Here is a 21,525-nt window from a genome sequence, read left to right on the forward strand (position 1 = left end):
CCTGGTTGGTTTTGATCAATGCTCCCTGTCCCTCATTCTTGGAAGCAGAGCAACGTTCAAAATAAAAGCAAGCCAGTTATGGCTGAAGGTATCAGGTACAGCCAAGGAATGTGCCCTATCCTGCAGGAAAATGGTAATAGGGCATCCTAACACTTCACTGCATGCAATTAGGTTAGCAAGTTGGGGAGGAGAAGAGACTTAAAAGGCAGGGAACAGAATGTGAGTGGAAGGGTATTAATTCAATAAAGATGAAGATTAATCTACAGGGAGGGCGGGGGCGGAACCTCTGCAACACATATAATAAAAAATTGGCCTGGGCACCTGCAGTGCTTTTAAGGTGCTTTTCTTAATGTAATCATTTTAAGTTTTAATTGTATTTTTTACCCAAGTGATTAACTTTCTTCTTTCCACTCGAAACCTTCTTCCAGTTCCACCTTGATGTGGTCACTTTCTATCATTTCCCTTTAATTGCACCTTTTTGATGAATTAAGCCATCATTTTGGTGGTTCCAATCTCTTTGCAGCCAAAGGGGCAAAAGAGGGGAGGAAAAATTGGCTTGAAAGGTGGCTGGAAACTGCATTTCTCTTTGTGAAACACTTCTTGGGATTTTGGAGATCGAAGGAGCTGCCATGGAAGTCACACTAAGCACGTGCAATGCCAGAAAACATAGTGGATGCTTTGCAGATTTACTTTAGTAGTTTGCAAAAAGCCAGCAAGCTGCAGTGGTTAGAGTAGTAGACTAGGGCCTGGAAGGCCAGGGTTAAGATCACCCCATTTAGCCATGAAGCTCAGTCAGAATCTCTTAGCCTAACCTACCTCACAGGGTTGTTGTGAGGATGAAATGGGGAGGAGAACCATTTGAAGCACCTTGAGCTCCTTGGAAGAAAAAGGTAGTATACAAATGTAATAAATAAATAGTAAAACTATAAACACAATTGCAATAAAATACCATAGTTGAAAACAATAGTGTACAAGTCCAGCCACCCCAAAATCTATCAAACCTTTAATGGCTCACTTCTTTAAATACAATAGAAAATCCCCACAATAGAATACAATACAATAGAAAATCCCCACCAGTAGAAGATAATCCAAGGCCAGCCTAAAGAGAAAGCATCTCAGCTAATCACAGTCTGAAATAAATGTGTTTTCAGAGCCTGTTTGGAAGCCATAACTCAGAGGTCAGTAAGGGAGTTCTGCAAAATGGGTCATAACTGAAAAGGCCCAAGTTCTAGTGCCTACAAGTCATAGCAAGTTGCACTTGAACAGGACTCTTACTGTTTTTCCTGCAACAGACTAGAAATTGCTACCTATCAGACTTCTAGAGCCCTCCAGATGATGTCAGACTCCAATTCCCATCAGCCCCAGCCAGCATCAGGAATGATGGGACTTGCATTCCAAGGGCTTCAGGTGGGGAAAGCCTGGGCCCGAAGGACCAGTGGTCTGACTCAGTGTGAGGATGCTCCATATACAGTATATTTATCTGTGCCCCTCCACTACTCCATTCCCTTCTGTTATCCTGTCCCATGGCCAAGTGCCCAACAAAACTCTGTAAAAAAATAAAAACAGAATAAACTATTCAAATTAAATAAATGTATGTGATGATTATGCTTAATTTGAATAATTCATTCTGGTCACAGGATCTGTGTTTCTTTGATAAAGAATTTGGACTGTTGGCAGGCAGAGATTGCCCACAGCCCTGAAGTATGCTATATATTTATTTGCTTTACATTTTCCATCATCTTGTACCAAATATTTTTGTACTAAAACTGGAACATATGCCTATAAATTATTGCACTCTATGGATTAGGTTTATGGTTTATAAACAAAAAAGAATGTTCAGTGACTTTTTATTCTACTGTTTTATGTTTAATGCTCAGCACATTAGCAAAGTAATAATCAATAGTAGACAAAACGACCAGATATTCTAATGTTCCACACTCCTGTCAACTTCTCTGCAATTAAAGTGGGAAAACTAAATATTTTGAAATGCTATGCATAATTGGAGACTCATTCACCCAAAGCAACCACTTTGCAAAGGTCTCTCCCTTTTGGTTTACAACCGATTACAATCAAAAATTGGCACTCGGCATCGTACTGATATGCTGTTTTGTGGGATGCAAGATTATGTTATGAAGCTATAAAATGAAAGGTTGGTTTTATTCCCGTCATAAATATGATTTGTCATGGTTTTCCAGTCATTGAGAAGGTTTAGAATTTACGCTAAAGCTCTGGAAACCAGTTCAATGGAAATAATATCTCCTTCCCAAAAAATTAGAATTAAATAGAGCCGTAATAGCTTTGGTTTATGTATGATATGAAGTGGAGGAATTGCCTTTTGGTTTTGAGTAGGGCAGAATTTGCAACTAGTTGATTATGGCAATCTAAGCTGCATCAGAGAAAGGAGTCCTTAAACCCTCTGTTGTCCTCACCAACAATGCAAAGTGATGGAGGGCAGGCTCCTTTGCTGCTCTAAGCAAATTCAACTTGTGCTGGGCTGTGTTTTAATCAATTTGGCTATGTACACATTACTTACTGGCTTAGAACACAGCTAGGTCATTATTTTTTCTAAATTCGGAACTCACTGACATCCATGCATTTGGTGCAACTTTTGAGAGGAGGAACCTATGCAGTTGTAGCTTGTATGCTTTTCTTTTAAGATGCTGCGCTGAACATGCAGACAACGGTGGTAGAGAGGCCAGGAAGTGTGGACCCGCTTAATACATTCAGTAAACACGGGTGTGTGGGTGAACAGAGAAGAAGCAAAAAAAGAAGACGCAAAAGAGGATGTAGAAGACAGAATAAATTAGGATGGCAGCAGACGCATAATGCAGATGCATCTGACAGCAGATGCAGAATCAGATCATCGCCAAATCCCATAATGAGTGTGTATGTGACTTAAACCCTATATTGGGTAGTGGGGGGGGCGTTACTGAATATTTCCCCTTATAAGAATAAGAATAATTCATTTTTTATATCCCGCCCATCTGGCTGGCTTTCCTCAGTCACTCTGGGTGGCTCCCAACAGAATATTAAAAACACAACAAAACATCAAACATTGAAAACTTTCCTAAACAGGGCTGGCTTCAGATGTCTTCTAAAAGTCAGATAGCTGTTTATTTCCTTGCCATCTGATGGCAGGTGCCACTACCGAGAAGGCCCTCTACCTGGTTCCCTGTAACCTCACTTCTTGCAGTGAGGGAACTGCCAGGAGGCCCTCGGAACTGGACCTCAGTGTTCGGGCTGATCAGTGGGGGTGGAGACTCTCCTTCAGGTATACTGGGCCGAGGCCATTTAGGGCTTTAAAGGTGCTCAGAAACGTACTGGGAGCCAATGTAGGTCTTTCAGGACCAGTGTTATATGGTCTCAGCAGCCACTCCCAGTCACCAGTCTAGCTGCCTCATTCTGTAGTTGTAGTTTCTGGGTCACCTTCAAAAGTAGCCCCACATAGTGTGCATTGCAGTAGCCCAAGTGGGAGATAACTAGAGCATGCACCACTCTGGCGAGACAGTCTGTGGGCAGGTAGGGTCTCAGCCTGCATACCAGATGGAGCTGGTAGACAACCTCCCTGGACACAGAATTTATCAGTACTTTCCTTTGACACCAACACTCACTGCCTCTCTCCCCTTGTTTTTCTTTCAGTTGGACTCTGAGAACAGAAGTACCCTCTACCGTGAGACATCAATGTGGCATAGTGGTTAGAGTGTTTGATTAGGACCTAGGAGACCATAGTGCAAATCCCCATTCAACAATGAAGCTCATGAGATTATCATTGTCTCTCAGCCTAACCAATCTCACAGGCTTTACTGTGAGAATACAGTAAAGAGGGAAAGAAGCATGTGCATTACTTGAACTCTTCTGATAAAATGTGGGATAGAAATATAATACATAAATAAAATGAAATGAAAATAGATGTGAGGAAGCAGCTCAAAAAGGGATCCTTAACCACGATTACTGAGCACTGAATTGCCCAGTCACTTGCTTTATAGCAGGCTTCCTCAACCTTGGCCCTCCAGATGTTTTGAGACTACAATTCCCATCATCCCTCAACACTGGTCCTGCTAGCTAGGGATCATGGGAGTTGTAGGCCGAAAACATCTGGAGGACAGAGGTTGAGGAAGCCTGCTTTATAAGGATTCATCAATATCACTGTAACATCTAGTTTAGGTTTGAACCCTTATCTTGTGACCACTGGATATATTATTCAGCATCCCATCTAATTACTGAGATTTCACTGCCCATTGTGCAAGGCTGTACACAGCCTTGCATTTTACACACTTTGAAAAATGCTTCACATTTCTCAGGAAACAGGATTCTGCAACCAACATCACAGCCTGCACTTGCATAGAACTGCAGCATATCAAAAGCAACCTCTTTCACATCACAATGTACTGACCAAAAACACAATTAAGAGAAAGAACAGTTTGTTACTACAGCTGAGTCTGTCTTCCAACATGACCTCTCCCTGTCCCACCTCATAGTTGTTGTTCAGAAAGGAAATATATACAAAGCCTTTCCATGGTGTGCTTAGAAGTAGCAGTTAATAAACTTGTTGAATATAAAATACAATGAGTTGGACAGTTATTTTGTGGAGTTATTGTCATCACTATTATAATTACTGCAGTGACTCTTGTGTTTAAAGCCCTGGCCATTTTGCAAATTAGCACACATAGGATTGCACCATCGACAACTGATGTTTCAGTGGATGGAGTTTGCACAGGAGAACTTCCCAGTGATATATTGGGATTTCACACAGCGTAAGAAATCTTAACAAATTGTGTTTTAATTCATTATGAATATGAATGCATATAAATTAAAGTACTCATCCTGAAGGGGAGGGGATCTCCTTTCTTTTGAATGGAACTGAAACTTTTAACTGATTCATCTATTTGACCAATCTGTTTTTGTTCTGTGTTGTTGTTTTTTAACTTTTTAATTGACTTAACAAAGGTTTTCCTGGTGGGGTTTACTTCAAAACTATTACTTTGGTAATCTGCAAATAAATGAAGATTACATTTATTATTTGACTGACTGAAGAAAACTGATTTGATTAGCTAGTTTTGTTTGTTTATAAAGGGCATCAGCCATAGTTTTTAGAACATTATAATAGGAACACAGTGCTGCAATATTTTATGGTCATTCTGAAACCAAGATGTCAAGCCAATTTGCTCACAAAGCGGTGTGTTGTTTTTTAAGGAAGAAGGAAGAGCAGCATGTCTGTCTGTGCTTGCTGTTGCCGCTGGAATCATTCCTGTTGTGATCCATAAAACACTCCCTCTCTTGAGTACTCGGGAACAGGCTAAGCCAGGGCCTTGAGTATCTTGGATGATGTGGGAGCAGAACCTCTACCCCACTGCTGCTGATACCTTTCCTGCCACCACAAACATAACATACTCACACACTGCTACTCAGGTGAAGTTTTAGAAGAAGGAGTGCCTCTTTTAACAGTTACCTGCCATTTGTTTAGAAGGATGGGTGGTGTCTTGCATCCATGCATAGCATCACAGCAGACAGTCTTTTCTCTCTGGTTTTTTTTTAAGTGTTTTTCCCCTTCTCTCACACATGACAGAATGCCTTTTCTAATACTGTCATGCGGTGCCCGCCTAGCCCTAACCGTATGTTAGGGGGTGCAATACTTGCCTTGCCCTGGGTGCTGCCAACCCACGTTACGACACTGCACACACCACACAAACATCTCTCCATCTTCCATCCAGGCAAGCAAGCTTTCAAGGACCCATCCCAGCTGGGGGAGGGGAAAAGGACACTTGCAGAGAATCCAGAGCAGGGCCATTCAGGGGTGTGTAGCCTGGGAATGGGCATGGCCCAGGAAGAGTCCCAAGGGCCATTTGGAGAGGTAGGTCTGAAGGGGCACATTTGGCCACCGGAACCTGTGATTCCCCCACCCCACTGCAGCCTAACTGTTCTGATCAAATAGTTTTGAGAGGATGGTTTTAAGAAAATAATTACGCTGACTCTGGTAACAACCTCAGCATTCCCAATTCGTATCAGCAACTCCTGAGCTTGAAACAACAAGAATGAAACGGACACAAATCACCATTTATGGCAATAGGAATGAACACTGCCCACAGGGCCTGCCTCTTGTTCAGTTATCTGCAGGGTCATGCCAAAGAGATGGCAGGCACACAGGTCTCCTTTTCCAAAGGATTAATATTTAACTGACTTTCTGAACCTGTCTCTGGTGTTAGCTCTGACTAGATATGCATCTGACAGCCACACACTGCCCATCCCTCTCTTCACTTCCCACCCTATGCAGTTACAGGTTGGGTTTAAGTATATATCTGCTGCGATTCTCTTTGTTTAGAAAGCCTGGAAGAAAAAGCCAGGCAGCAAAGCCAGTGTAACAGGACTCCGTCACTTTTCTACTCTTTTTATTTTTACAAAAGAGGTGAAATAATTTTAAAACACAGACAGACAATGAGTTTATTTATTTAGAAACTTGTTAAATAGAGTCTGGGAATTCAAATAGTCAGTGTGGACATTGTACAGAACTGGCGGGGAGCCAAATATTCAATTCCCAAGGGAGAACCTATGAGCAAGAGCCTTCTCCTCTCCCACAAGTGGGGGAATATACTGCAATTAGTTATACGCACAAGCAATATCTAAATTGGAGCCCAACCCTGCTGCTTCAGCCAGAGAACTTCAAATGCCTGTAAGAGTGTTTAGCTTTTTAGTGCTGGAACTAGAGCAATATGTCACACTTTTCAAAGGCCTGTGTAAACAGTTCTTTCCCTTTTGTAGAAACATTTCTTAAGTTTTCCGTACCCCTGTGTAAACAGCATCCATTTACAAGCCTGCCATGTTTCATCTGAAGATAGTGTGATGGGGAGAAGCCATCCCTGAGCCTTCCTCCCCCCCCCCCCCATTCACCATATAGGTCATTCCAACTTAAAACGAGTGTAAAAGAACAAATGCACATTAAGGAGGATGATTGACAGTAGGCAGCCAAGGCTGGAAGGGGAATCTTGGGGAAAGAACATAGGAGGAAGCTGGCTTGCACCAAGTGTGAACATTGGTCCGTCCATTCAGCTCACTACTGTCTATGTTTACTGGCAGTGGCTCTCCAGGGATTCAGATGGGAGTCTTTGCCAACCATACCTGAAGATGCCAGAGATTGAAACTGGGACCTTTTGCAAGCAAATCACTGAGCTATAGCCCTTCCACAAAAGGAAAGATGTTGGCAAGGTAATTCAATGTTTAACGTCTGGGAAAATTTACACACACACACACACACACACAGAGAGAGCGAGCGAGAGAGAGAGATTAGTGTAGAATATATAGGGATATTAGTGTAGAATTAAAGGAGCTATGTCAGCCTCAGTTTCTTCGAGGTGCCTCTGGAAACATACACCAAACCTTTCCACATAGTAGTAGAAAGGTTTATTGCCAAGAACCTTGCAAAAAAATGCACAAATTATTATTATTATTATTATTATTATTATTATTATCATCATCATTGGTCTTTATTGTGTTTTTTTAATTAATTAATTAAACAAAATGTGTATACTGCTTAATTTTGACTAAAAATTCTAAATGGCTTACAGATGCTCTCCCTTTTTCATGCAGATACAATGTTTGCCATGAGAAAAAGAGAGGCAGCCAAGGTCAGGGATTGGGGTACCTGTAGCTTTCTAGATGCTGGTGGCTGACATCTCCCAACACCCCTGCCCAGTGGCCATTCTAGCTAAGAACTAATGGGAACTGGAGTCCAATACCTGATGAGCCAAAGATTCCCCACTCCTGGCTAGAGATGAAGGGGCAGTAAGAGAGAGAGAGAGAGAGAGAGAGAGAGAGAGAGAGAGAGAGAGAGAGAGACCATTCTGTTACATCTATCATTCTAGGTGTACAGTACATTGTGTATCTATGAAATATTCAACTTTCTCTTCCAATAACTCTACACTGTATATGTCTGTTACAATATGCCCATTAAAAAGCACAATAGATCATACAAACAGGAAAAGTTACTCGTAATATAATTACAAATGTATTCATGGATCAAGAAGATAATTTTATTCGAGTTTCTATGTTTTACACACATACTTCAGAAACACAGTATGGTACTACTTGTACTCTTCAATATTATCTGACTTTCATGAGTCATTTATTCCAAATACCCATGTATGTGTGAGGACCCGTATTATTGTTTCTCAATAAAGTATATGTAACGCAGATGTGTATTTTACGACAGAATAGCTTGCCATGTATTGTATAGTACATTTGCTATATATAGCGTATATAGTTCTAATATATGTTATAGGATATAACATCTACCAGGAGGAAGGAAGTCCCAGGGGTGTTTAAAGGGTCAGTTTCCTTGGGAGAATAGAGCACTGGAGATTTGCGGTATTTTTGGCTGTGCCTATTTATTTACAAAGATGCAGGTAGAGCAGATGGGGAGCAAGGCAGCAAATGCAAGGCAGGGCTAATGTTAAAACAACAATAACTTATCAAAAGTTATAGCATACCCCTAAGGCTCCTCAAGGCTGCTTCTTGCCAAGCAGCTCCAAAACTTTTTAAAATTTAATTCAACGTAGTTACTGTTTTCCTAGGATAAAAGTCTAGCCCTGTTTCAACTTGCACCCAGGCAAGTGGGTCTGATCCATGCCTGGCATTGATGCCTGGCATTCATTATTAGCAGGCAATGCTCGGTCTAAAAGCAGAAGGACAGCATGGTCCATAACAGCTTATATTAATACACAGCTGTGTTTCGGAGCACATGTGATCATTGTTCAGAAACGAATGTCCCTTGGCCAGCTCACTAGTTCTACACTCTCATAAACAATGAAACAGGTCTGTGTTCTACCTATGCATGTCAAAGGCATACGCCTCTTTGCTTACAGTAAGCTTATTGCTTGGAGAAGAGCCATAGCTCAGTGCAGAGCACACACTTTGTATGCAAATGGCATCAGGTTCAGTCCCTGGTAGGACTGCGAAGAACTCTTGTCCAAAATCCTAGAGAGCCACCGTAAGTCAGTGTAGAATACATACAGTACTGAGATGGATTGGTCAGAATGCTGAGCTGGATTTATCAGTAGCCTCTTTCAGTATAAGGCAGCTTCTTGTGTTCCTTATCATTACATACTTAAGAATGAGTCACAGCAAATATTCTTCCAACACACTACTTTCTTTTGCAGTTTAATATTGAACGTATCCAACAGCAAGCCTTTGAATCTTACTGCAAATATTGATCCTCCCCTCCTGCAATCTCACTTTAACCTCAAATGCCACCCCTGAATTCACACAAGCTAATCTTGCCTGGGCCAGGTTACAACTTTAACAAACGTTGAACCATCTAAAAGACCATGTTGAAAAGCATGCATATCACATATCATGTTCATCAGAATGAATTTTAAAATGTTATACAAGTCAGCCCTTGTAGCAGACATGTGCTAACCTTCCATCGCGACAAAAGAGACTTCCCTGTCGCTCAGACTGACTGCTGTCTCACAAACATTACTATTTGAGTGGTTCTTCACATACGAAAAGCAAATGCCAAATCCTGTTAGATCACAACTCTCTAGTCATCTCTGATTCCCGATACCACCCAATCTAATCTAATCTCACAGCAAAGCGGAATAAATCAAGGGGACAGGCTGAGGATCAGTGGTAGAGCATCTGTTTTGCATGAGGAAAGTCCCAGGTTCAGTCCTGGGCATCTCTGGGTAGGGCTGAAAGAGATCCCTGCCTGGAACCCTGAGGAGCTGCTGCCAGTCAGCAGTGGCGTAGTGTGGGTTGTCAGCACCCGGGGCAAGGCAAGTAATTTGTGCCCCCTAACCCGTGGATTTGTACCCCTAACCCTAACCCCCAGATGTTGCTCCTGGTGCGGCCGGGCCCCCCTGCACCCCCCACGCTACGCCACTGCCAGTCAGACAATACTGAGTTGGATAGACCAATGACCTGGATTCAGTACAGTGGATGCTTGGGTTGTGAACGTGATCATTGCGAACATTTGCAACCTGCAGCATCCGTAACCTGCAGCGGCATGTCTGTGCATGTGTAGGTTGCGATTTGGCACTTCTGCACATGCACAAAGCGCAATTTAGCTGATGCGGTCCGTAACCTGAAGCGTCTGTAACCCGAGGTATGACTATATATGTCAACTTCCTACATGTCTATGTGAATACTGTGTCCCTGGGCCCAGTGACATTGAGCAATGGATACAACCTATGTCCCATTGAACCCTCTTTAATGTTTATGATTCTGAATTGCAACAGATGCCATCTACTGTAATCCTAGGAATAAATTGCCATTTTACCCTAAGCATGAGCATTCATACTCTGCTCCTTAGGTTGTTCTCATGGCCCCTTCACTGACTATATTTCTCTATCCACTTTTTCTTGCAGCCTCCTAAACTATATAGTGCACCTGCCCATGTGAATATTCCAGCGCATCCCAAGTTTAGGAAAAGGCTAGTCCATGCTCACTTCAGGTCTGTAGGGAGAGCATCATGTACATCAACCTGGATAGCTCAGTTGGTTATAGCGTTTGGCTGATAATGCCAAGGTTGCAGGTTCAAGCCCCGTATGGGACAGCTGCATATTTCTGCATTGCAGAGGACTGGACTAGATGATCCTCAGGGTCCCTTCCAACTCTACAGTTCTCTGATTCCATGATTCCAACCATAGCTTTATATAATATGCCTTTGCTAAGCCATATTTACAGTGGGTTACAGTGTGGGACCGAAAGCCAAATCCACTATTTGCCAATGTATGCTCATTCACATGCTCAATGTAGCAGCTATACATATTAAAAAATACTTCTTAACTACCTATCACCGAAACATGCCGGAGCAGCATGCAAAAGTGTGCATAAAACTTATCTGAAACATAAAAAATTTAAATCAGCATATAATGAAATACAGCATAGCAGGGGGGAAATACAAACCTGAAAAACTACAAAAACAGAAGAAAGCAAAATTCCAACAATTATTTTTAAATGCCTGGGCAGATAGGAAGGTGCTTAAAAACTTGTAAAGTCAGCACCAGACTTCTCTCCTTGGGAAGGACATTCCAAAGTCAGGCCACCACTTCTGAAAAGGCCCTCTCCCTTTTGGAAGGACTGTAGCTGAGTGGAAGGACAGATGTGTTGCATGTAGAAAGTCCCAGGTTCAATGCCCTGGGGTTTCCAGGTAGGGCTGGGGAAAGTTCCTACCTGAAATCCTGGAGAGCCACTGCTGGTCAGAGTAGATGGATGAATGATCTGACTCAGTATAAGGCAGCTTTTTTATATTCCTAATAATATTGTCCCTTGACTAGAGGAGGGAAAGCAGAGCAGGGCTTCTGAAGAAGGTCTCCAGTGTGCTTGGGAACTCAGGCCAAGCAAAGTTTCTCCCCATGGCTGTCTTGAACCAAATGGGTCATAAAAATAGCCCCAGCAATATCAGAATCTGTTTTCAGGTGCTGTCCCTACAAAGATCCTGTGAACTCCCAGGCCTCACCTCCCAGCATGGCCCTTAAAAGTAAAGGTAAAAGGACCCCTGACCATTAGGTCCATTAGTGACATTAGTTAGATAGAGTCTTGGTGTTCCTTATTTTTAGTTCCTTCCATTGAAGGTATTCTGCCTCCTCTTGTTTGTAGGGCTTCTCTGCTACCCCTTATTTTAAGGCCCTGGGCTGGAGAGGTTATTAAACTTGTTCCTTAGTTCTCCAAAGACTTTACGTAAGGGATCCATGCACGCAGCAGTTGTATGTGTGGGATTAAAAGCAGAATGATCTTGCATATGCAAGTCCGCTGGCTCAGTTCATAGTCACTCATAGTCAGCCCCACAACCACCAGCATAATTTATCTGCAATTAATTCAAGATCACTTAACGAAGATGAATTATTTCCTAACAGGCTCAATATTCTGCCATATTCAAATAGGAGCAGCTGGAAAAGGTGGATTCTGCACACACTCATTCAGTGCATTCTTATGTGGTTACTATGGCTACTGGGAAAATGCACTTGGGGAAGTAGTTATTCTGGGTTACGGTAATTAAAGTGGAATACAAAAATAGGATTTCACAATATTTTTGCCATTTTTAAAATTGGGAATAAAAGGTAGATGTTCCTGAAGGCAACTGGTTGGCATGAAGAGATCTTAAATATGTTCCACTGTTGCACCTGGGATTTGTGTAGTTTCACCTCCATCTGCCTCTTCTGCTCTTCCTTTGAGTTATACATTGCACTAGTAGCTATACACAGAGAAACAAACAAACAATAAACCAACACAGATACAGGTCTGTGCCTCAAGGATCATACAGTCTGAACAACCAGAAAGCAGCAATAGGGAACCTTTTTCAACCCTGAAGGCCAGGGACAGAAGTAAAAGCTGGCAGAACAAGGAATGCAAATTTTGCCTTTGTCTTGTAGGCTGATTTCTACACACATTCATGCATTCCTCTTTATTCAGGCAAGCAAGAAGCATTACAGTATCAGAGTTCATGGACACCTCCCAGCCAGGCAGACCCATGTATGGAGGGTGCAGAGCAGAGCCAATGAGGGGCGTGGCTGGCCGAGAGAGTCCCAAGGGCCACAGAGGAAGCCCTGAAGGACCACATTTGCCCCTGCCGCCCTGTGCCTAGGGGTTGCCCACCACACCGCCATAGAGGAAAGAAAAGAAAATGGGAGTCAAGGAATCCCAACTGGGCCAGTGTCCCTAAGCTGATGGGGAAGAATTCCCTGCAAAGTGAGGATAGCTTTGAGGGAAGAGACAGCGCAGCATGCGATCTGGGCATAAGGAGAAGAGAGGGAGAATAAGCAGGTCCAAGAGACTCTGCGGCGCAAGAAGCAGATTCAACAAGCCTTCAACAGCAAGCATATAATGGGGGTTGGTTGGGTGAGTGTGGCATTAAAAGACTGGGCTTCCAAGCAGTCTCAACTGGGCTAAGGGGGCGGGGGAGGGCGGAGGCGGATGGTTCAGCTAAGTTCTCGCCCAGTGTGCAAACTAGCGAGGATGCGCGCTGCGGGCGCGAGGTCTTCACGCTAGACGCCTATTGACTGAACGCCTTGGCATCTTGCTAAGCGAAGTGATGTTGACACGGAGGGATGCGCCTCTGACTAGGGACCAAGTTCTCCATCAGCGTGGGAGCCGGCGGTGGCGAAAACACCGGACGCACCCCTCCCTGTCTCGGTCTCTCTCCGCCCCACCAACACCGCCCGCGGTCCATCTTTTGGCCAAGCTCCGCTTTCAAACAGAAAGAGACTAGGAAACCTCCGTCCCCACTTCCAAGCGGCGAAAACCAACAGCAATGCCGGATTGTGTTGTGGTTGCTGCTGCTGCTAGACTTTGTTAGTTGTTTGTACGAAAGGAGGCTATTTGCACACAAGGTGGCCAATGCAAAGATTAAAAAAATTAAGCTTGAGAGGATAGCAATGGCAAATAAACAAGCCTTTCCACAAAAGCCTTTCCTCGCGTGTTTGGGACTCATCAGATAGCCCGATATGAGGAGTCCTAACAAAGCGAGGAAATAAAGTCTGGTTCGTCCGCTTTGCTTTTTACTCAAACGAGGTGTGTGGTTTTTTCCTCTTCACCCTTTCCTCTTAAAAAAACCCCTCACAGGCAGAGGGCAAACTCACAAGCGTCGAAGCGGCGGGGGGGGGGGGGGACTTGTTGAAACTTGGTAAAGTGTTAACTTACTCTCTCAAAGGGTTGGAGAGACCAGGATCCATCGCGGCTTGCTCCAATTGCCTGGGGTTTTTTTTTGGTGGTGTGTTGCGTGGTTTTTTTTTTTTTTTGGACTGGTGATAAAGTGTAAAGGTACAAGTAACTCCTTTTATAAGGCACGGGTGTTCGCCTAATCTGATCACCTTCTGCTTCTTTACGGGGCTATAGGGTGTCTCTAACCACTACCAGCGGGGCTTGCGCTAGCCGCCTAGTTCGCTTGCGCGGAGTGGGATTTTCGTCTGCAGAAAGTCGCGCTCTCCTCCGCAGGGGATTTTAGGCCCGGGCGGGTGGGGAGAAGAATTGGGGGAGAGCCCTAACCCTCCCTGAGCATCCCCTAGAGCCCGAGCAAGAGCGTCGATTCCAGCTGGTTCTCACGTGCAAGCAGAGGCGCCAGAATAGCCCGCGGGGAGAGCCCGATCCAGCCCAAGTGAGACGCGTTCAAAGTCCCACTGATATTTTTTTTATGGGGGAAGAGATCTGAACACGTGCTGAACTCTGCCGTCGAAGTCAAGACGTCCTACTCTTTGCTTCGCTAGTAAGTGCGTTGTGTGGATTGGCACCTTGCAATCGGAGTAAATTACGCGGACACATAAAAAGTGCGCCCCACTCTTGTTTGCTTGCTCCCGGGTAAAGTGTAGGCTTGCGACCCCCAAAAGCGCTTCTCTTTGCTCGGATCGTGACCACGTAACGGTAAATGTCACACAGAGGCTGCACATTCTCTGCAACTGTTACAGTCTCAGAGTGGCTAGCATGTTGCGAGTTCATTTTTCAGCGACTTAAAATTATGGTTTTCCAAATAATGCGGCCGTTTCCGACTTGTCCCATCATCCACAAGCTTTGTTGCTTTTCTGTTGCTTTTAATTTTTTTTTATTAAAAACAGCGAATATCTTTAATATGATCAAGGTTAAAATCAGGCCACATAACCTTAAACTTGCGTTGCTTTCTAAGAACAAACCATTTATCACCTAAAGTGTCTCGCTTTGCTTAAGGAACAGGCCGGACTTGACTGAATTTGGGCATAGACAGCTCGGTTTACATAGAAATAAGTAAACGGGTTTCACGGGTTTCAGTTGAACTTGCTTCCAGGTAAAGCGTGCGTATCTTCCAACCTAAGAATCACATTTACAGAACAGCTTGATCGTGGTTTCTCCCGCCCCCAGGCAACCTCATATAACTTCGTAAATGAATAGTAAGTTTATTTGATGGGGGGGTGTAGGGAGGCGCGCAAACGGGAAAAAGGGAGAAAGCTGAATACATTTTTAATAAATAAAAATCAACGATTTAATTCTGCAGGCGCCAGCGAAATTGACGTGGTGATCGAAGGCGAAAAGAAACAGGGTTTGTAAACGTGGGAAAGCGGTTTCTGCTGCACTTATTCTCTCCGTTTGCAACCTTTGGGTCGCAAGCTTCCTAAGTGTGGGCTTGAGCCCCGCGCAGCTTCCTAAGTGTGCATCTGCACTGTCTTGTACATCTCAAGACACGTCAGAAAGTTTTGGCGAATGCTCTGCGCCGTATATAAAGGCAGCAACAGACTATCTCACAGCTGCGGTGAACATCAGCCACGGACCGCGCCAGAAATAAGATCCCTGCTGGGTTTGCTACTGGACTTAACTCGGTGCCTTTAGATAAGGGGATCTTTACGCATCTGCTGCGATCGGCGCATCTGCAACTTTACTTTTTTTATTAAATGAATAACGGATCTGTTTTCAAATTGTGTCGACTGGATACATCTGCTTTTGGGGGAACAAAAACCAGCTAATCAAACGCAGGCGAGGTGGAGGAAGAGCGGGGGGGGGTTGGTCTGTTTCACAGAAAATTAGACAGTAATCCAATGAGATCTTGTGCTTTCCTCTTTCCTCCCTCCTCCCTCCCCCTCCCCGCGCGCGATTTTCTCCCCAAACAAGCAAATAATCGGCCTTTTAAAAATGTCACACAACTTCTGCAATGTTTTGCCTGCCGTTCTCGCCGCCACCTTTCTCCCCCCCCCCCCCAAGTTGGAAATCAAAGTAACAATGCAGGGAAACAAACACAAAAATAGCATGAAATAAATAAAGAGGACTTGTCCAGGGGCTAGGTAAATGGGGTGAGGGGACAGCATGCACAAGAGATCAGTTCTCTTGCAAAAAACGAAGCAAGGCTGCATCTGTTGCACTGCGAGTTGCAGTCAAGAAAACGATTCTTCCCCAGCAGCGTAAAAGAGGTAAATTTGAAATAACTGCGCGGTTTGCATTCGCACAAAACCCGATGGTGCTTTGAACGTTTGCTAGGAAGTGAATCCCAATTCCCAACATGTTCAAGTGAGTCTCAAGCCCAAGCTAAAGTACAGGAGTGCAGCCCTGAGCACATTTTGTATGTAAGTTTCCATAGCGGTGGAGTCAATGGAAATTTCAGTAAGTTGTATGTATGGCCGGCTGTGCGAGGGGAGGAGGAGAGATGGAGAATCGCACATATAATGTTTGATCGGCTCGTAAGGATAGACCGAGACTCCCGCTCCAAGATTGCCAGCCGCCACTGCAGTCTGTAGCAAACTGTTAGAGGAGGACGCGTGAAATTGACACGATCATCGTGGGTCTCCAAAGATGCCAGAGCAAAAAAAGAAAAGTGCGGCCCAATCGCTTCCACCTCACCGAGCTCGCACTTCAAAACATGCCTTGTAACTGCATCAAGTTAAAATTGAAACTGTCCAGCTCTAGCTACTTCTTGAGTGGATATTATTATTATTAGTTTTTTAAAATATGTGAAATAAACAGACAGGAAAATAAGGAGATCCAGCAGGGAGCTGCTGCTGAGAATCTCAGGCAGGCCAGTTTGGCCACCTCAACCGAGGACTACGAAGCGGAAAGAGCCGGAACTCCCAAGCGAAGGAAAATTTTGTAAGTCTCCCTTCCGAGACGGAACATATTCCTTTTATTATTGCTGCTGTTGTTATTATTTTACGCTTTCAACAAGGAAAAGGAGACCGTTACTGGTAGGGAAGCTGAGATCGCTCGTTCCTGCTTTGTTATGTAACTCATACACTTGCCCCCACTTAAAAAAAATATAAATAATAGCACCAGAACTAGAAAAGGAGGACTCGTCGTTGTTTAGGCAACCTTTCCTGGAACAGTATTCCAGCCTGTACACGTGTATGCTGCGGGTTGTTCCTTTTGCACGTGCCACAGGAACGGGAGACGCGTGTGCACGGGTCGGGGGAGGCAGTTGTACACGTGCGCGCGCCGAAGAAGCAGCGCTCACACGCGCAGAGCGCGAGTTTGTTTGGCTAAGTTGCGTGTACGGGGGGGGAGGTTTTTCCGCGCTGACCAGACCGAGTCGAGCCAAGGAGGTTCACCCAAAAGCCCGGCGGCGGGATCTTGCCCTGGTGTTGTTGGGGGGAGGGGGGGCTCAGCTTGAAATGGACAACCCCCAACTCGAGGAGGAAAAACAAATATCCCCATCAGCTGGCGAGGAGTCACCTGCTGCTGCGTTAAAGTGCATGCATGCTTTCTCCCCCTGTGTCTTCTCCTTTGCACCCAACCTGTCCCAGCAAAGCCATCGCTCCAACTCCTGGGCTGCAGGTTGCTACCACCGTCTCCTCCTGCTGCTGCTGCTTTCGCGGCCTCCCTTCCCTTTCCTTCCCCACGCGCTTGTTTTTAATGTTTATTTCACAGAGCCAGCAGCGCCCACTAGGGGCGCTCGGCGTCCTTGCAGCCTCTGGCTCCCTCCCTCCCTCCCTCGGCGGAGCGAGCGAGCAACTTGCGGCGCTCTTCTTCGGCGCGGCTGAACTTTTCCTCAACTCTTTCGCCGCCTCGGCTGAAGTTCACCAGCGATCCTTCCCCGCCCCCCTCCTCCCTCTCCCTCTCGCCGCCACCCCGGCAGACAAACACACAAACAGCGCCGGGCACAGCCGAGCCGAGCCAGGGAGCCCAGCCCGGACCTCTCCCCCCACCCCCCGGTCCGGCTCCCCGCGTCCGAGGCGAGGAAGTGGGGAGAAAAGAGAGAGGAGAGAAACCCAACGCGCCGCCGCCGCCGCCGCTGCGCACCATCTCTCTCTCTCCCTCTCCAAGAAACCAGCCGCGAGGTGGATGGATGTTGGGCAGCGGAGACTCTCGGGGGCCAGTTCTGCGCCGGGGGCGGGCCGGATCTGTGGGGCCAGTGGTTGACCCCCACCCTCCCCGCCCTCTCCATCCCACCCCACGGACCCACATCTTTCCCGGACGTCTAGCGGGGCACAGAAGGGAGTGGGGGGGCGCGGGGGGGGGCGCGCAACAGAAAGAGCGATTGCACCTACTTGCGGCCAGTTTCCTCGCTCTGCCTTTGGATCGCATTGCTGCCAAATCCCGCGGACGTTGCTTGGATGGTTGCTTTGGGGGGGGATATCTGGGGTCGGGGTGGGGGGGTGGGGATGGAAATCAATGGAGGGGCTTTTCCCCCCCTACTATCTCTCTCTCTCCCCCTTTCTCTGTTGTTTTTTTTCCTTTTCCTTCCTGCTTCCCCCACTCTTTTCTTTCTCTCTTTCTCACTCACTCTGTTTCTCTCTCTCTCTCCCAACCCCAAAGCTTGCTATCTTCTCCAGCATTGTCAGTTTGGACACCTTCGCACATGCGCAAGGGCGGCTTCTCCCTCTCGCTCTCCTCTCGCTCGCCCTCCCCCCGCGCAATTCCCCCCCCCCCCACACTTTCAACATCTCCCGGGCGCCGCCAAAAAAAAAAAAGTTTGGAGCGATCTTTCACTTTTGGATTTAAGGGATCTTGGGCAGAAGATCGCAGGAAAGGGACTAAGGCGCGGGGCGGGGAATGTGTGGAGATCTCTCTTTTGCTCGCTTGGGGGAATCTAAGCCAGACAGAGAAAACCAATTGACATGAGCGCCCATGAAGACTTTTTTCAGAGAGGGATGATGCCGGATGATGAGCTGATACAACCTGCGATTTATTAATTGTACACGGCGAGTCTTCTTCGTGCGCCCTTGGCCCGTGTTTTCTCACCAGCACAACAATTATTTCGCTTATGTGCAGTGGACCAACCCGGCTTCCCCTGGATACATCCCCCACCCATAGAGACAGAGAGGTTGGGGGTTGCAGGGGGGGCTCTCCGATGTCGAGGCTCGCAGCCTCTGTCTTTTCAGACGGACACGGGACCTGCCCGAGTTTCCTCGAGGGAGTCTGGGAGAGTCTCTCCTCCCCGCACCACGCGCGCCCCGCCGCCATCCCGGAGTGGCAGAGAGAGAGAGGAGCCCAGTTTTGTATAACCGCAAAGCCGCTTCCTTCTGACACCTATATATCTAAGCGTAGAGGGAGGAGAATAAATATTTATGATTCTCGGTCATCCCTATAGGCCTGGCGGTGCAAACTCCCGGGCTCTGAGATACTGCACTGACACTTTCCTGTTAGTGTTTGCAGAAGACACCGTGAGGCGCGCTAAGTGGTCGCACCGTGACTCCAGAGGAGACCCATTGACTCCAATGGGGTCCGTCCCCCCGTCCTTTAGCCGAGTACAAACGAAGGGGGTTGTATGGGGAAGAGCTGATCGGCAGGACTATCCCTTCCAAGCACATTTCTGGCTCTGATCCTCCGCTCCCCTTACTCTAGAGTAGTCCCTCTCTTATCTCATCCCGGTGGGACTTGCGGTGGTTTCCGCGACCTTGCTTCTCTCGGGTTGCAATGCCGTCCGTCGCATCCCAGCCCTCGGGACCCTTAGGTCCCGATCCTAAACTCGTTTACTTGAAAGTAAGCGGCCTTTTGCGAGTCGGACTCGCAGTGGAACGCCGCCTCACTTTGGAAGTCAATTCGGATCGAACTCAGCCAGGAGTAGCCTGATCCTAAGCATATTTACTCAGAAATGCCGTGAGGTTTACTCCCAAGTAAGCGTGCATAGGGACTGTAGGAGAAGTCAGCCTTCTTTAGGGCCGAAAGGTTCTTTCAGTCCCCCGATGAATATACAATTCATAGATGCATTAGTATTAAAGCTTACTAGGAGGAAAGTCCCATTGAATTCAGTGGTCTTACTTCCGAGTAAACGTGCTTAGGCTTGGGTTGCGCGGCTGCAATCCCGAGCACCCTTGTACCTCCAAGAAAACGTGCAGAATCGCGCAGCAATGCAATTCTGCAATATAAACAACACACCCAGGATGTTAAAAAATAATAATATAAGGGGTGCATTTAAATCACCTGAAGATACTTCAAAAGTAATAGATGTAGGATCGGGGCAATGGATGCAGATTGGAGCGGGGTGTATTTGCACACCGCTCCTAACCCTTGTTTTGTCACAGGGATCCTATCATATATTTAATCTTCACCTGGATACATATTTAACTAGATGGCGATCATGAAATCAGATTCCTTTTATTCGCTTTAATGACAAGGGATGGTTGAAGTGGGGAGCGGCGGCGGCGGGGGCGGGGTGCACATCTATCGAAAACATCCATCGAAAACATGCTTGGGAGAAACTGGCTCCTGTTTGGGGAATGAATCAACCCAAGCAACATAATGATTTTTGAAAAAAAAAAAAATAAATAAAATAAAAAATTGCTCCAGAACAACCTCCTTGCACTAAACAGTTTTGTTCAATACCTTCTCGGCGCTATTTATGTTCCCATTAATATCTGTAGCAAAATCCTGCCAGACGCCATAAAAGAAAATTACGGTCTCTCAGCCCCGATGCTGAGCCAGTTCTGCGCGAGCAAATTGTTTCGGATTTGGGGGTGCACCTTCTCCTCTGGATTCCCCGTCTCTCCACCCGCCTGGGGGTGGCCCCTGCCTGAACCCTAGGACAGGAGAGGCATCCGATCCTAAACACAAGGACTGGAATCCAATCCCTGGAATTTGCTTCTGAATTGATGGTCACAGCCCAGCGTCGGAATCAGTCGCTTTCAAGCCCTGCTCCATTTCCAATAGGATTTAAAGCCACATCGATATAACGCAGATTGGATCATTTGTGGCCAGCTTTAGCATCCTCTGCATTCTTGACTTGCAGACAAGTGGGACTTGTCTCGGAGTAAGCATACTTAGAGTCAGGTGCATTGGCAGCAAATCTAAGCACTTGCATGGGCCTAGGTTTCATTGAAATCAGTGGGATTGATTTCTGAGCAATTTTCATCGGATCTAGCTGTAAAAGTGGGAGAGACCTGGGGTCGGGGATTTTCACTTGTAGCAGCGACCAGCTCGGCAAAAGCGCAAGATCAAAAGCCGAGGGGCGCTTGCTAGGAAAGGACAAGTTTTCTACATTCTTTCCTGAGCAACCTTTGTCGTTTGCTAGCATGGAGACGGCCAAGAGCGCTTCCTAACCCTCAAAGAGGCCGTGGAATATGGGAATGGTGCTAAATATACATTACTAAAATCCCTGCGAGGTGTTGCTTTTTTTAAAAATTGAGAACAGGTGGTCTTGCGGGGGGGAAACGAGGGTTCCTTTAAAAAAAAAAGTAAGAATCGCCTTCTCATAAAAAGGGGAAAAAATGCATTGGAATTGAAGCCTATTTGTGTACATAAATATATATATCTAAAGGGAAAAAATTAAATGAATTGGCAACTCCCTCTAAAGCGTATTCATTTGAAGTGAAACAAATAAGCCGAGAATAACTCGACCAACGGGGGTTGGGGAGAGGTTGAACTAAGTAAAACCTACATATACAGGGGCAGTCTACCTCCGAATAGCAACAACGGGAGGGCTACTGCCTTCAAGCAGGTGAGAGGTGAGTTTCTCAGCGGCATATGGCCTGGCTGCTTTTGAAAAGAGGATGCTGGGCGTGATCCGTCGAAAAATGTTAAGGACCACCGCGGGAAAGATGCAAAAAGCAATTGAAAAGGGATCCCCTACAAAGGGAATTATTGGGGGGGGGGGTAGAGAGAGTTTGCTGTAGGTAAACCGAAGGTCCCTTTGGTGGGACGTCCGCC

At 45.9% G+C, this 21,525-nt stretch overlaps 1 protein-coding gene and 2 long non-coding RNA genes across 18 annotated transcripts in view; 2 read left to right on the forward strand and 1 right to left on the reverse strand.

The window, feature by feature from the left end:
- LOC310845142 overlaps positions 1–7,786 on the forward strand; it is a 55,920-nt gene extending 48,134 nt beyond the window's left edge. The window contains exon 3 of the long non-coding RNA XR_014564508.1: positions 7,582–7,786. This is a non-coding gene — a long non-coding RNA (uncharacterized lncRNA). The remainder of the gene's footprint in view (positions 1–7,581) is intronic.
- Positions 1–18,228, reverse strand: part of MECOM (MDS1 and EVI1 complex locus) — a 470,676-nt gene extending 452,448 nt beyond the window's left edge. For 14 of the 16 annotated variants that reach the window (XM_083739215.1, XM_083739214.1, XM_083739178.1 and 11 more), the window contains exon 1: positions 17,928–18,214. In XM_083739215.1, the coding sequence (XP_083595341.1) occupies positions 17,928–17,964 (37 nt within the window). In that variant the 5' untranslated portion in view covers positions 17,965–18,214. Of the gene's footprint in view, positions 1–17,927 lie in introns of all 16 variants that reach the window. The other 2 variants (XM_083739180.1, XM_083739177.1) reach the window with 1 other exon arrangement.
- Positions 13,998–15,048, forward strand: LOC310844253. The gene is made up of 3 exons (XR_014564028.1): positions 13,998–14,194; positions 14,747–14,849; positions 14,954–15,048. It is a non-coding gene; the product is annotated as an uncharacterized lncRNA (long non-coding RNA).
- Positions 18,229–21,525: the final 3,297 nt, after the last annotated feature.

Source organism: Podarcis gaigeae (assembly GCF_964106915.1).
Source record: "Podarcis gaigeae genome assembly, chromosome: 5".
NCBI classification, from domain to species: Eukaryota; Metazoa; Chordata; class Lepidosauria; order Squamata; family Lacertidae; genus Podarcis; species Podarcis gaigeae.